The 15,962-nt window shown below is 38.4% G+C and overlaps 1 protein-coding gene and 1 pseudogene across 1 annotated transcript; one reads left to right on the top strand and one right to left on the bottom strand.

Moving 5' to 3' along the window:
- LOC103227160 (olfactory receptor 2A14-like) overlaps positions 1-15,962 on the bottom strand; it is a 150,155-nt pseudogene that overhangs the window by 89,730 nt on the left and 44,463 nt on the right.
- On the top strand, positions 5,249-6,376 carry LOC119621620 (olfactory receptor 2A1/2A42-like). Its single transcript, XM_073009460.1, has one exon. The coding sequence runs from the start codon at positions 5,249-5,251 to the stop codon at positions 6,179-6,181; it is 933 nt and encodes a 310-aa protein (XP_072865561.1). The 3' UTR covers positions 6,182-6,376.

Here is a 15,962-nt window from a genome sequence, read left to right on the forward strand (position 1 = left end):
ATAGTTTTAAAACTATACTATGGTATACTTTTCATAAAATAGGTTAAAAAGGAGACTATAGCATAATTTTTATACTATATACCATATTATATTTTTATAACTGTTGTTTCCATTTGCTAATAACTTTTTCTTTTGTATGTCAGTTTCCTGATTTATATATTTTCTGCAGGTCACCTGCAACATAAAAAGAAAAAGAAAAGCTGTAATATTGATGGGTGGCCTACTGTGCAACAAGATTTCCATATAGTGTTTTTGGTGTCCTTATATGTATGTTTCTTCTCGCAGTGGATGTGTAGTCAGAGCAAAGATGGGTATCCTCCCAAACCTTAATAACTGTGCCAGATTGTCCTCTGAGTTTATTCTAAACCTTAGGAAGTCAGAGACCACACTATGGAACTAACTTCTTTCTAAATTGCATGACTGGCTGATAGGAGATTTCCAAATAACATTTTGACTGCCTCACATCCAGTAAAAGAACTCAGCAAAATACAAATAAATATGACAATATCTTAGACAAGAAATCGTCTCATCCCACAAGAGGCAGGAAACTGCTAGAGGAAGCTACCTTGGAGAGGATTCTTTCCTCCCCTCCCAAGAAGAGCTGAACTCAAAATCTCTCCATTTCATAATAGACATTAGAGAAAACATTTCCAGCAGTGGATTTGCACTGGTGTTTTGTCCCCTAGAAAAACATTTCCTTCGGGTAGGTTCTAATAAGCCCCATTGGGACATTTTGGATTTCCTTGTCTGCTCCCTGCCTCTCTAACCTTAGAGGGCCACTTGGAATCAACTCATATTTCAAGTCTGCTCTTCCCATTTCTGCTGCCACACAAGGAACCCAGATTACATCAGAGAGAAGCTGAGCTCCAGAGGTTCACACTAGGAGCTTATTCATTGCCACACTGTTCCTGCTTCCTGACAGGTTCACTTGAACCATCTGGAGATTGGGGAACAAGAGCAATGTGGGTATTCATGAAATTCAAATAATGCCAAGCATTCCGGGATGGTAATGAGAGATGTTGTCTCAGAGGTGTGCTCTGTGGCTGTCTGGGTTTCTTAATTGTGCATCCTGCTGGGGTTGAGAACAGAAATAGAAAATGACAATTGTCTTGCCTCTCCTTCCCTGAGGAGGTGAGCATGCAGGAGGTTTCATAGCCCAGTCCCTACAGAGAGCCCTGAACTGCCAACCAGACTGAGCCCATCAGAGAATAACACCTCCTTTGCTGAGGATTCTCATACATTTTCAATCAGAAACAGAAGCAAAGATTCTGCAGCTCCCACTGAAACTCCCAGAAACCTTCAGGTGCTTCACCCTTCTGAGATCCTTGAGTCCAAATGTGGGAGCTAATCAGATTGCCTTTCTTTACTTTACCATGAATTCCTCTTAGACATGTTGTAGCTCCTAAGCTTTGGTTAACTCTCACTCTGTTACTGATGCTTTTTATTAAGTATTGAGAAGGGAAGTAAATTATTTCTTTTACGGCTAAACATATATGCTCATCATTCATACTATATATTAATGGTTCCAGGGAAAAAACAGATGCACATTTGATCTGCAAATTATGTAAAAGTGTTTAGGACTTGGCTATATATGTTTCTTTGGTGGAGAAATATCTATGTGATAGAGATTTATTTGGGAAAGATGACACTCACAAAAGAAGTCAGAAATTGCTGTTTCCTAGATTTCGCTAAAATGTATGAAATAATTTTCCCAGCCAAAGGAAAGTATAGCACAGTATATTATGGAGGGATGTTACATCTCAGGAAAATTAATACATGTCAGCTGTTTTATGCATTTAATTATTGTCAGTACAGTCACAATACATGCTAATCTATGAGAATATATTTAGTGCACTGAATATAAATCCAAATGATGCTAAATCAGTGTCTTATCTTAAATTGAGCATGGCACTAAAGAGGGCATAAGGCACCTGGAATGTACTAAATAAATATGTATAAATATTAGATTTTCCATTGACTGGAGAAGTTTTTGTGGTACACATGGAAAGAGTACAGAAAAAGAACTGAGGTGAGAAGGGTGGTGTAACAAAGTAGGAAAATGATGTAATAATTAATAATACCTTAAGTTTTCTTTTTATAGGATTTTTGTTTAATGTATACTTTTTTATTTATTTCTGCTTTTCCTCCCAAGGCACATCTTCACAATGAAATCTTCACAAGCTCAGAACCATCAACTTGCTACACTGTGCTCCTCCAGTGCCCAGTTCACAGGAAACACTCAAGAGTAGGATCAATTGTTATCAGCCTTTACCAGATTATTGAATAGACAGTAGTTACATGAAACTGACACTCAGTTCTTCATGGCCCACGATAGTTCTTATATCCAGAAAACTTACTTAGATTATCAACTATGACTCCATAAGACAACTTTGCGAAGTCTCGGCTCATAACTATGTAAGCAATAAGATAAGTCAGTTTTCATTTCTCGCTTGTTACTTACAAGTAAATAGCCCTGCAGCTCAGATGAGCTACAGATTAACTATAGGTAATCACTTTAGCGATTCTGCTTTACCCATGCCCAAAATGTTAGAAAAGAACCTGACAGATCATTAAATTTTGAGATTTGCTTTTTAAAATGCGGGTTCCATAAAGTTATGTTGTTTTGCTTATATATAAAGAAGCAAATGCCTTCTTAGATATTTACTTTAAAATTCTAGTTTCCTTACCATGTATTAACCAGATAATCTGTCATTTTTTAAATTCTGAAATTGTACATATATAATGTACATCTCTATGCCTGAAAGCTACATTTGGAATTAGAAGGTGTGTCAAGGTAGAGCAAAATCACCCAGTCCATTCCTTCCAACCCCCTAGAAATCTACTCTGTTTGGTTTCCTCTTGATGGTCTTTAATTAACATTAAGTATGTCACATAGGTATCAAATAAAATTTAAAAAAAGATAAAAGAGAAGTGATTCAAAATTCAAGTGTTTAAACACTTTATAAATCCTCCCGTTGTTCTTGACACATTTTTAAAATTTCATTTTAATTCAGATCATTAGGGATGAAATTCTTGTGAACTGTAGCATTTTCTTTCTTTTGGGAGGAAGGGGCTAAACTTGGCATAATTATATGAGACTATACTATAAAAGAAACCAGATCTAATATAAGGACATCAATACTTAGTTATTAATTCATTTGCTTATATTTATGTATATGTCATTTGACAAATGTGTATTAATATACACAATTAAAGGGATATAAAAATGAACATGCCCCCTCCATTTCTTTAAAAGAAATCAAGACTGAATCAAACAGGATTGCTGTTCTGAAAGAATATGCAGACTATCAGGTACCTTATTTTCCTTCTTTTACACCTGTCTTTCAGTTGGCTTCAAAAAATCATGGTTTTTACAGTGTTTCTTTTTTCCTTTATGTCTTTCTTTTGAGGGAAATGAAAAATTGAGAAAGGAAATTATTATTTTATAAGTGGGTAGGTTTGTATACATCTTTCACAGTCAAATATTTTTCTATGCCTTATGAGTTTAAAAAATAAATTTAGAAAGTTTGATAAACATGTGAATTTTTTATTTTATGTTATTTTATGAGACGAGGGCTTGCTATGTTATCCAGGCTGTCCTGGAACTCCTGGGCTCAAGCTATCCTCCTGCTTCAGCCTCCCAAGTAGCTGGAACTACAGGTGCATGTGATGGCGCCTACTGAGAAATTTTTACTATCAACCTAAAATTTAGTAAGTTCTGGTCACATGTGAGGAATGTTTAATATATTATTTAGATTATTTTTGTGTCAAGGTAACTTGATCACCTATCAATAATGCTTATAAGAAAACAGATATCTCATCTGTTGCTGTTAGAAAGGATCTGTCTCTTTCCGCAATTCTTGCTTCAATGAGGTTTCCTTGACCCAGAGTCTGGTCCTCACATTTTAGATTCAGCTTTAGGAATTTTGTTCAGGAACTGCATCACACTACCCAAAATCCAAAGAGGAAAATGCATAAGCCAGAATACCTAAATATTCGTTTATTTAAACTTCAAAATGTGACTGCAAAAGGAGCCAAGAACTTTACTACTCAACACATTTCTTCTTTGTAGAAATAACTGCTCAAGAAGATAAATTATTACCTAACAGTTAATTGATGAATATGAAATCAGAGCAAGAGGGGCTAATTAGAGATCTTACTAGCTAGGGCTATTTACCCAAACCATCTATCCAGACTGTAGACATAGTATCACCAAGTGACTAGGATCCTGGGGCAGCTGGTTCCCCTTTTTCCTTACCCTGAATGTCATTAAGGATGCATTGCCAAATGCTGCCCCTCTGGCCTGATGACTACACTCCGTATTGGTTACCTGCCTTCTTTTTCCTACAGTCTTTCTCCAGACAGGCACACCATACAACTGACTACACTTGGGCTCACTGAATGAGTCACATTCTTCTGCTCTGCCTCCCAGAGATTTCATCAAAGCACCGGCAGTGGCCTTCTGGAAGTTCCTCAAACTCTCCACTCACATGTTTCCTGCAAGTGTAATGTTTCTCACCTCTAGATTGTTATTCTCATTAGTTACATGTGAGTTTCACAAATTTATTTCTCAGAGTGCAGGTCTGTCTCTTACATCCTTGGGAAACACTGCTTAATATCCCAACTGGTATTGACAACAATTAAACTAGGCACTGGCCAAAAACAGTGCCTTTCCTCACTTTAATCTCAGTAAAGTAGATGAGCCTCGAGTTATTTTGTTATTGCAATGGCACTGACAAATGTTTGCACCAAAAACCATGTTGAAGTTCGCTAAGGAAACTGCGATCCAAGATTCAAGGTCAAGAAGACAAATTCATCAATTCAGCACAGCACCAATTCACAGGCTAAGCATCTTACTGTGAATTCGTTGATGCTGCCATTTGTCAAGTGTCAAACTGAATTACTGATTTGTCAATAATTTCTTTCTGTTGGTTACTTATATAGTATATTGCAATTCTTGTTGCTGAAGTTAGCTACCCTTTTCTATTCGAAAAATAATTTCTTGCATTTGGGATTTCAGGTATAGCGATTGTTACAAATATGAAGGACTGAATTAACAGAAAGTTTTCAAGTAAAACTTTACTTATGTATAACTGAATGAGTTATTGAAGACATTTACTAACAATTTTCCACAAACTAAAAATTTATAAAACAATAAATAAAATAGACTTTTTAAAAAGTGTGTCACATAGCTGCTTGTTTTTTTGTTTGTTTGTGTGTGTGTTTGGTTGTTTTTTTTACTAGTGAAATGGTGACAAATCAGACAATGGTCACAGAGTTCCTCCTGCTGGGATTTCTCCTGGACCCAAGGATTCAGATGCTCCTCTTTGGGCTCTTCTCCCTGTTTTATGTCTTCACCCTACTGGGGAATGGGACTATCCTGGGGCTCATCTCATTGGACTCCAGACTCCACACCCCCATGTACTTCTTCCTCTCATACCTGGCTGTCGTCGACATCACCTATGCCTGCAACACGGTGCCTCAGATGCTGGTGAACCTCCTGCATCCAGCCAAGCCCATCTCTTTTGCTGGCTGCATGACGCAGACCTTTCTCTTTTTGAGTTTTGGACATAGCGAATGTCTCCTGCTGGTGGTGATGTCCTACGATCATTATGTGGCCATTTGCCACCCTCTCCAATATTCCGTCATCATGACCTGGAGAGTCTGCATCACCCTGGCCATCACTTCTTGGACATGTGGCTCCCTCCTGGCTCTGGTCCATGTTGTTCTCATCCTAAGACTGCCCTTCTGTGGGCCTCATGAAATCAACCACTTCTTTTGTGAAATCCTGTCTGTCTTCAGGCTGGCCTGTGCTGACACCTGGCTCAACCAAGTGGTCATCTTTGCAGCCTGTGTGTTCATCCTGGTGGGGCCACTCTGCCTGGTGCTGGTCTCCTACTCGTGCATTCTGGTGGCCATCCTAAGGATCCAGTCTGGGGAGGGCCGCAGAAAGGCCTTCTCCACCTGCTCTTCCCACCTCTGTGTGGTGGGACTGTTCTTTGGCAGTGCCATCATCATGTACATGGCCCCCAAGTCCTGCCATCCTGAGGAACTGCAGAAGGTCCTTTTTCTATTTTACAGTTTTTTCAACCCAATGCTGAACCCCCTGATTTACAGCCTGAGGAACATAGAGGTCAAGAGTGCCCTGAGAAGAGCACTGTGCAAGGAAAGTCATTCCTAACAGGGTGTGACATTTGAACTGCCAGCCTCTGTTGTCACCTGCACTCTTGATGCCCAATTATTGCATCGATCCAGAAAAGTTTATTACTTTCTTTTCATCTGTGCTTTACTGACACAAGGGCAAGCCTTTTCTCTTTTTTTGCAGATAAAATTTTAGATGTGTTGCATTCATTGGGTTTCTGTGAGATGTGGTTTTATCAGATGATTTTTTCTTTTATTTCACAATTACTTTAATATCTGTAAACTAAAAAATTATTTTAATTCATTTTCCCAGTCCCAAAAGTTAAATGCAGGCCACTTACTTCTTTAACCAAATGATACAGTTTGGCTCTGTGTCTCCACCCAAATCTCATGTCCAACTGTAATCCCTGTAATCCCCACATGTCAGGGGAGGGGCCTGGTGAGACGTGATTGGATCATGGGGAGGGATTTCCCCCTTGCTGTTGTCCTGATAGTGAATGAGTTCTCACAAAATCTGATGGTTTAAAAGTGCAGCACTCCCCTCTTTGCTCTCTCTCTCTCTCTCCTGCTCTGCCATGGTAAGACGTGCCTTGCTTCCCCTTCGGCTTCCACCATGATTGTAAGTTTCCTGAGGCCTCTCCAGCCATGTGGAACTGTGAGTCAATTACACCTCTTTTCTTTATAAATTATCCAGTCTCGGGTAGTTCTTTATGGCGGTGCGAAAGTGGACTAATATACCGAACTATATAAACTTACTAATAGCATCTGTCATAAGATTTAAAAGAAAATAAAAAGGTTCAGCCAAAGAAGTGATTCCCAAAACCCAGCAGCACACTTGTCCATTCTCACACAATTGCACTTTCCCTGTTAAATAACAACTCAGAGGTACTTAGTTGTGTTGCATGCACTGAGAAATTTTGTGTAAAAATTATTAACTCACATACAGGAGTTAACTAGTAGGCCGAGTGAAGCAACAAATGTAAAAGAAGAGATAAGTCAGGCACGGTAGCTCATGTCTATAACCCCAGCACTTTGGGAGGCTGAGGTGGTTAGATCACTTGAGGCCAGGAGTTCGAGACCAGCCTGGCCTATGTGGCAAAACTGGATCTCTACTAAAAATACAAAAATTAGCTGGGCACGGTGGTGCACGCCTATAATCCCAACTATTCTGGTGGCTGAAGAATGAGAATTGCTTGAACCTGGGAGGCAGAGGTTGCAGTGAGCCAAGATTGCGCCACTGCACTCCAGCCTGGGGAACATGGGGAGACACTGTCTCAAAAAAGAAAACAAAAAAGGAAAAGAAAAAGAAGATATATAGGGTAAAAGAGAGAAGAGAGTCCAAGTGATCTCATTGTTCAGTTCCCACCTATGAGTGAGAACATGCGGTGTTTGGTTTTCTGTTCTTGTGATAGTTTGCTAAGAATGATGGTTTCCAGCTGCATCCATGTCCCTACAAAGGACACAAACTCATCCTTTTTTATAGCTGCATAGTGTTCCATGGTGTATACTTGGACTCGGGAAGGGGAACATCACACACCGGGGCCTATCATGGGGAGGGGGGCGGGGGGAGGGATTGCATTGGGAGTTATACCTGATGTAAATGACGAGTTGACAGGTGCTGACGAGTTGATGGGTACAGCACAGCAACATGGCACAAGTATACATATGTAACAAACCTGCACGTTATGCACATGTACCCTAGAACTTAAAGTATAATAATTAATAAATAAATAAATAAATAAATAAATAAATAAATAAATAAAAAGAGAGAAGAGAAGCAAAAGAACCCTACAGATCGTGTGGGAACAGTGAACAGTGTTTACAAAGTTCAGGGTAAACTCAGTAGCTAATAGCTGGCAAAGAGGCAAAACTGGGCATTCCTGTTGAAAAGGCTGAAAATGAGTAAACAAGAAAACTATTTAGGTTGTTTATGGCTTCTTCAGAAAATACTGAGTGTTGAGCTGCGTATTGTACATATGCACATCTATCTCTAAGCATGATTCTCCAGTGTCTTTTCATCAGCTCTTCCACCTTGGTTAGTCCAGTTGTGGATCATTTCCCTCATTAGAATGTCTTACCCCTGAAAAAGGAAATTTCACCAGACAGTGTAGGTATCTAGCTAGCTCTTCAACCATGGTGGTAAAGTTATTTTTGCTGATCCAATCTATTATCCTGTTAAAAGGTAAACTGAGGTACAATAAAATTTTAAAGAGTTTACTTGAGCAAATAGCAATTCATGAATCAGACAGCTCCAAACTGTAAGTGGTCCGTGGGCTCCACCAAGGGAATACAAGGGGAGGGCTTTCACAGGGCAACCTCGGAACTAAAGCAAATATTCGATTGGTTACCTTTATACAATTGCCTTCATTGGCCTATACTGCTGGAAAGTCTCTAGTTATATAATTTAGTTGGCAGCTTCTGATTGGTTAATCTTAATTTCATTTTGCTTTAATACAAGTATTTATGAGAAATAGTTCAAGTTAATTTTCACTTGTGTTTGCAAATCAATCTGGGTTAGGTCACTTATGAGGCCTAACTGGCTTTCCCTGCTCCAGGAAATGATTCCACAAGTGATCTAACCCAGCCTGAATCATCTAAGTGATTCTCCACGTCTGGTTTCCATTTTAATTTTCTTTAACAAATCTTCGCTACAAATCTAATGGTTAGAGATGGGTCCCCATGCATTTTAGGTGGCTTCCCAAAGTGTTACCTGTAAATTCTACTTTCTAACCTTCCCTAAGATTAGGATGCCACTTGCTTCCAGGGTCTTTCTCAATTTTACTATATGAGAGCTGTAAAATTTTTCAGAAAAGTAAGTGGATGCCTTTCACTTAGGGGTTAACGAGTACTCCACCCAACTCTTCATTATTCCCTGTGGCTGAAGATACCAAGGCAGAACTTACTAAATGTAAAAACAAAATGAGTTTTTGTAATAATAGCTAACATTTTGACTCACCACTCAATGGCATATACTACATATTAAGAGCACTTACATGGGTCATTTCATTTAGTCATAACAAATCCAGGAAGAAGGTCCTATTGTCACTATTTTATATAGGCACAAACCAGAAAGCAGCAAGTGTCAGACTTTTCCCTAGACAGTCTGGCTCCCAGCCTCTGTACATAACACATCAATGTAGAATTTTAATATCTATGTTATCAAATAAAGGATAAGGTAAATGTATCCCAAGGCAGAAGTGTTAAAAGAAGGAAGGTTTCTGTACAATCTGATGTATGCCACAGGGAGCTGATCTGTTCTCTCTCAGGCATGGAAGACCACAGATCATGCAGGAGAGGCTGCTTGTCCTGGATGGTGACTCCTATGTGCTGAGTCACATGAAAGCATTGGACTTCTAGACAAATGCAGAACATGAAGAAGATGAGATTAAAGGTTGTTCTCACTGAGGCTGACTATTTAGTTCAGCTAAGACCCAGAACCAAGACACCCATAGTCAGTTTCTCTCTCTCTCTCTCTCTCTCTCTCTCTCTCTCTCTCTCTCTCTCTCACACACACACACACACACACACACTGAGAGCTTATTTACTTTGTGCCAGTCACTGCTCTAAGAATTTTACATGTATTACCTCAATTAATCCTCAAAATAACACTTTGAGTCAGAAGATAATCAATACCCTACCTTACATATAAAGAAACTGAGGCACAGACAGATTAAGCAACTTACCCGGTACCTCACAGCTAACAAGTACCCAGTCCAGGATTGAACTAAGACAATCTGATCCCTGACCCTACAGCCATAACCACTATACAGCATGGACTCTATAGAGCATATCTGAGGATAAAGATCAGAGAACTCGTGATGGTGAAACAAAACACATAATTAAGACCAAACTATGGATATTCAGCTTTGGATAGAAAGGGGTATACATCTTCTAAAGGAAGCAGCCTGACTCTAAACAGAGATGTGAGAAAAGTGGGAGAGTGGTCACAAGAAAGAACTGTGACTCCAAGGGTCAGGGATGCATGGCAGGAGGACTCTGGGGTTGAGCTGGAGAGTGAAACAGACAACACTGAAAGAGAAGATGGACACTGCAGTGTTACAACAGTGCCTTAGCAATTGATGAGAATTAAAATGGATGTTTTATAGCATTTTATCTAAAAACAGCCCCAAGACAAAGGAATTCAGTTTCATTATTGATATTCAAATGGTTATAATCTTTTGGGTGGTATTTACCTGAAAGTTTACCTGACAACATTGCTCAGGTAGGTATCAAATTTCACACCTAAGATGGGGAGTTCTGCAACAGTAGGAAATGGAACCTGTTCATTCATTTATCAGTAACACGAGCATTTTGCCTAGCCATAGTAGACACTCACTAAGCACTGGTTGCACCAATTCATGCACCTTTAACTATCTGCTAAGTACTTAGATACAATCGTCAGTGTTAAACTGTCTTCTGATTTCTATATTTTAAAAATCCTTGGGCAGGGTGCGGTGGCTCACACCTGTAATCCCAGCACTTTGGAAGGCCGAGGCAGGCGGATCATGAGGTCAAGTGTTCGAGACCAGCCTGACCAACATGGAGAAACCCCATCTCTACTAGGAATACAAAAATTAGCCAGGCATGGTAGCATGTACCTGTAATCCCAGCTACTCAGGAGCCTGAGGCAGAAGAATTGCTTGAACCCCGGGAGGCGGAGGTTGCAGTGAGCTGAGATCACACCACTGCACTCCAGCCTGGGCAACAGAGCAAGATTCTATTTCGGAAAAGAATAAAATGAAATAAAATAGAAATAAAATTAATTTTATTTGAAGAACACAGAATGGTAGAAAGTAATTGTAGCTTAAAAACTATTTAGCAGTTGTGTATGAGACAGTATGTTACATATTTTTTATATAATCCTCACATCAACACTGTGAATTCAGTACTAATAATATTCTCATTTATAGAGGGGAAATTCAGGTTTAGAGAATTAATTAATTTACTCAATGTCACAGAAATATCAAGTGATAGAAACAGAACTGTAGTCCAGTCAATCTACTCTACATTAACTGAGAATCATTCTTTCGGAAAGGGCCTATTGATATTTGTATCTTCAGTGGCTAGACCAGGCCAGTTTCATAGTAGTTACTCAATAAATGTTGACTAAATAAATAAATGAGTAATCATGTAGTTCACACTTCTATATTTTTAAAAAAGGATCTCCATAAAATATGTAATTAAATACAGTGGCAGTCAATGTAATCACTTTTAGCTCCAGATATATTCAGCTTTTGCAAAAGTTTCTTCTAAGATGAATATTAATAAACTACATCTCATCTGTCAGTGGTCACAGAGAAACTGTAAACACATTCAGAGAGGATATTTTGAGGCTAATATAAAACTAGGATGATATATATTTGTTCCTATTATATAGAACAAAGGTTATAGGTCTTTCAAAAAGAGTGTCCCAAATTGCCAAACCCTATGGTTATAGTATGACACAACGTGATTGTGCTGACACAGTAGCCATGGATAGAGTGTTCCCCTCCTCTCTCTTGCAAAAGAGTAGAGTATTAGATGCTGTAATTACTGAAAATGATACGGATGACACTCTGGGAGTGGAAGTCAGTTCATGCGCCACCTTAAATTGGCCCCCATGGTGTCCTTGGTATGTAGAGTGAGCACTGCCATCACTGACCTGTAGGATTATTCTTTACTCTTTGCTAGATAATGTAGACCGGTGTTTCTCACATGTCAATGTATATGTTAATCATTCAGGGTTCTTGCAAAAGTACAGGTTCTGATTCAACAGGTCCAAATGAAATAGGCAGAGATTTGCATTTCTTATCATCTCTCATACCTTGCTGATGCTGCGGATCCACAGACCACACTTTGAATATTAATCATATAGCGACTCATTGTTAAATCTATGGTTCCTAAGAAAAAGTGAAGGTCAGGCACAATGGCTTACATCTGTAGTCCAGCACTTCGGGAGGCTGAGGCAGGAGGACTGCTTGAGCCCAGGAGTTTGAGACCAGCCTGGGCAACATAGTGAAACTCTGTCTCTACAAAAAACTTCAAACATAAAAAAAATTAGCCAGGTGAGGTGGCACACGCCTGTGGTTCCAGCTGCTTTTCAAAAGCTGAGATGGGAAAATTGCTTGAGCCTAGGAGGTTGAGTTTGCAGTGAGCCATGGTTGCGCCACTGCACTCCACCCTAGGTGACAGAGTAAGACCCTGTCTCAACAGGGGAAAAAAAAAAAAAAAAAAAAAAAAGAAAGAAAGAAAGAAAAGAAAAAAGAAAAAAGTAGGAGAAAAACAAGACTTGGAATGCTGTCTCAGAGTTCTGATGTTTTCCCGGACCGTATCTATTTTTCTTGCCTTCTTGATGAACTTTGATTAAGAGCCCTGCTTCCATTTGATTTGCTGTTTTGGTTTTTGTTTCCTTTTTTACCTGTCTCTGTTTATTTCTTTGTTTTTAAGTTTTGTAATCCTGTTGGGTCAAGAGAAGAGGTTCACTACTAGGCACAGCCTGGTTTGGTCCTCAGATGACTGGCTCAGAGCCAGGACATCTGGATTCTCCAAAATATTGAAAAAAACCAAAGGTGTTTTTCCTACTCTTTTGCTTATTACTCACAGTCACTCAACAATTTACTTCTAACAACAGATATTTTGAGGTCTTTCCCCACACACCTAGCAATCTGCAGTGGACACTGACTGTATGCCCTAAAAATCAGTTCAATTCTGACACTATCTACTGGAAGACAGTGTCAGATCCCACAAGCCTGTTCCCCCACCCAACACTTCAGATGGCAATTGCAAGCCTCAGGTTGTGACCTGTGCTTCTGATCAACTGGCTATACGATGAGATTCTCAGGCCCCCGCTTCCTTAGGTTCAATTAATTTGCTAAGGTGGCTCACAGAACTCAGGGAAACACTTTACTTATGTTTGATCATTTACTACAGAGGATATTAAAAAGGATAGAGATGAACATCCAGATGAGAGAGATGCATCTGGTGAGGTATGGGAGAGGGGGCATGGGGTTTCTGTGTCCTCTCTGGACACACCACCCTCCAGGAACCACCATGTGTTCAGCAATCCAGAAAGTCTGCAAACTCGTTTGGTTTTCTGTAAAGCCTTCTTTACAGAGGCATGATTGATTACATCATTGGCCATTAGTGGTCAACTCAAACTTCAGGCCCTCTCCCCTCCCTAGAGGTTGGGGTATAGGCTGAAAGTCCCAACCCACTAAACATGCCTTTGTTTTTGTGGTAACCAGCCCCTATCCTAAAGTTATTTCAGAGCTCCTTGCCAGCAGTCATCTCATTAGCATACCATCTAAGTCCATTTTGTATTGCTATAACAGAATGTCACAGACTGGGTAATTTATTTAAAATCGAAATTTATTTCTCAGAGTTATGGAATCTGGGAAGTCCAATATCAAGGTGTCAGTATCTGCAGAGGGCCTCATTGCTGCATGGTGAAAGGTGAGAGGAGGAGAGAGGGACAAACTTGCTTTTGTAACTAACCCAATCTCCACACAACAAATCCACTCCTGAGACAACACCATTAACCCATTCATTAAGTCAGAGCTTTCATGACCTAATCACCTCTTAGAGGTCCCACCTTTCAACACTGTTACACTTGGGATTAAGTTTCCAGCTCATGAACTTTGGGAAACACATTCAAACCACAAGACATACAAAAGATACTCTTATCACTCTGGGGATTCCTAGAGTTTTAGAAACTGTATGCCAGGAAATGGGGACAAAGACCAGATATATACTTCACAAAATTATGGGTTTCTCTCCCAATTTACAACTTACTCACTGCATGACCTCAGAGAAGCCACTTAATTCCTCTGCACATTGGTTTCCCCACATATAAAATGAAATGTTGGACTAGACGATTATTATGTTTCTTTTAGTTCTCAAATGCTATGCCTTTTTATTAACTTCCTAGAATGTATGTTGTTTTTCTTTTACATAGGAGACAAAGTTCAATGGAATTTTTGAGAATAATTGAATATAACAAACTCCTGAGCCTCACAAATAGTAGGAATTCAAGAGTAACCACAAAATTAATTAATGATTTCAATATATTTATGCTGTAAGAACTGTGAATGGCATAAGACTTGGAGAATAAGGCAAAAGAAGTTTCACATTAACTGTCCTCTCTAAGGAAGTAAAAACAGTTTCATTACCCTATTTGAAAAAGATTAAGAATAACTTTTACTTACAAAGTTTCCAAGATCTGTACATTTGTGGTGGCATTGCACAAATGATATAATAAGATAAATTCCTGGCATTTATTGAGTACTTGTTTCATATCAAACAGTGTTTTACACATATGCATTCATGTCTAATCTAATCTAATCTTCATAACAATTGCCAGAGGGAAGTATTACTACTATATGCAATTTTTACATGAAAAAAATCAAGGCACAGAGATGTTAAGTACACCTCACACAGCTAGTAGGTAGCACAGGAGGACTTTTCTCTAGTGGTTCCAAAGGCCAGAGACTATGTCTGTAACTGTTACACTAAGTTATACCAGTCTCCTCCAGCCTGGACCTATGGAGTCTTTTCTACCCATGATTAACTAAAGCTTGAGTAAAATGAGCCTGAATTTTTGACTGGCCTGAAATTTCATCCTAAGAAAGAGGATAGTAATGCAGCTAATATATTTTAACATATATGAAAAAGCCAAAGGGTAATACAGAAATCCATGAGAAAAATGGACAAAAATATGTAGATACAGACAACAGAATAAACACAACATACCAATAAATATGACAGTGTCATCTACCTCAATCAGGAAATCTACTTTAAAATGAGATATCATTTTTTTACCCAATAGATTGTGAGGGGAAAAAGGTGTTACATGTGATGTTGATGACACTAAACACATTGTTGGTGGAGGTATAAATTGGCACACATTTTGGATTTAAAAAACTGAAATTATTTACCCAACATTTAAAACACGCATACCAATTCTAAGAATCCATTCTACCAAAATACTTACATATGTAACTGCACAAAGAAATGTGTACATGGATTTGGTATTAAACTGATTTCAAAAATTCAAAAGATCAAGTGTTAATTAATTTTGAAATTACTAAATTATGAAAAATATGTTACACAGCTATTAAGTAGAATAAGTATTATCTAAAATGAGCTGCAATGAAAATAGCTCATCAAATATAGCTAAATGAAGAAAGCAAGTAACATTTTTATCACACTTTCTCATTTGTGCAGGGAAGTCTCCCAGCTATACATAAATTCATACACCTGTATATGTGCATGTGAGTACACATGTATGCACGTGTATTTACATATATCTGTATTTAATTTCATGATCTGGAGTGATGCACATTAAGCAGTCAACAGAAGTTGCTTTAGGAAGAGGAATGAGCTATGAGAAATAAACACTTCTATGTTTTTTCAATAATATTACAGGAAACATATATTAATGTTAGAATTTTTAAAAAGCCTTTTCTCAAAAATCTTCTGGCCCCTTAAGTGCTCAAAACAGTGCACATTTCTCATATATTTTAGAAAAAGCCAAAATTAAGCAATTATTAAAAGCAGTTTAGAATTTTGCTGGATTGTGCTAAATTGTATCAAAGTGTTTCCTCAAAAATATCATTTTGTGTCACTTATATTACTATTCAATATTAGGCTATGTTTAAGTAAGTTAACTTATATTATTAATTAAAATAATTTGCATGAGAAACCAAATAGCACACAAAATAAACCATGATTCCTCAGACTCTAAGATAACTGCATGACATAAGCAAAAAGTCAACATTTCATGCCATATGTGGATGTTTTTTATAATATGAATTGATCTCGAGAGCTCCTAATACTTTAGCTTT

The sequence above is a fragment of the Chlorocebus sabaeus genome, chromosome 21, assembly GCF_047675955.1.
Source record: "Chlorocebus sabaeus isolate Y175 chromosome 21, mChlSab1.0.hap1, whole genome shotgun sequence".
In the NCBI taxonomy this organism is placed as follows: Eukaryota; Metazoa; Chordata; class Mammalia; order Primates; family Cercopithecidae; genus Chlorocebus; species Chlorocebus sabaeus.

Coding starts and splice junctions, on each gene's coding strand:
- LOC119621620 (XM_073009460.1), top strand. CDS start 5,249: ATGGTGACAAATCAGACAATGGTCACAGAGTTCCTCCTGCTGGGATTT.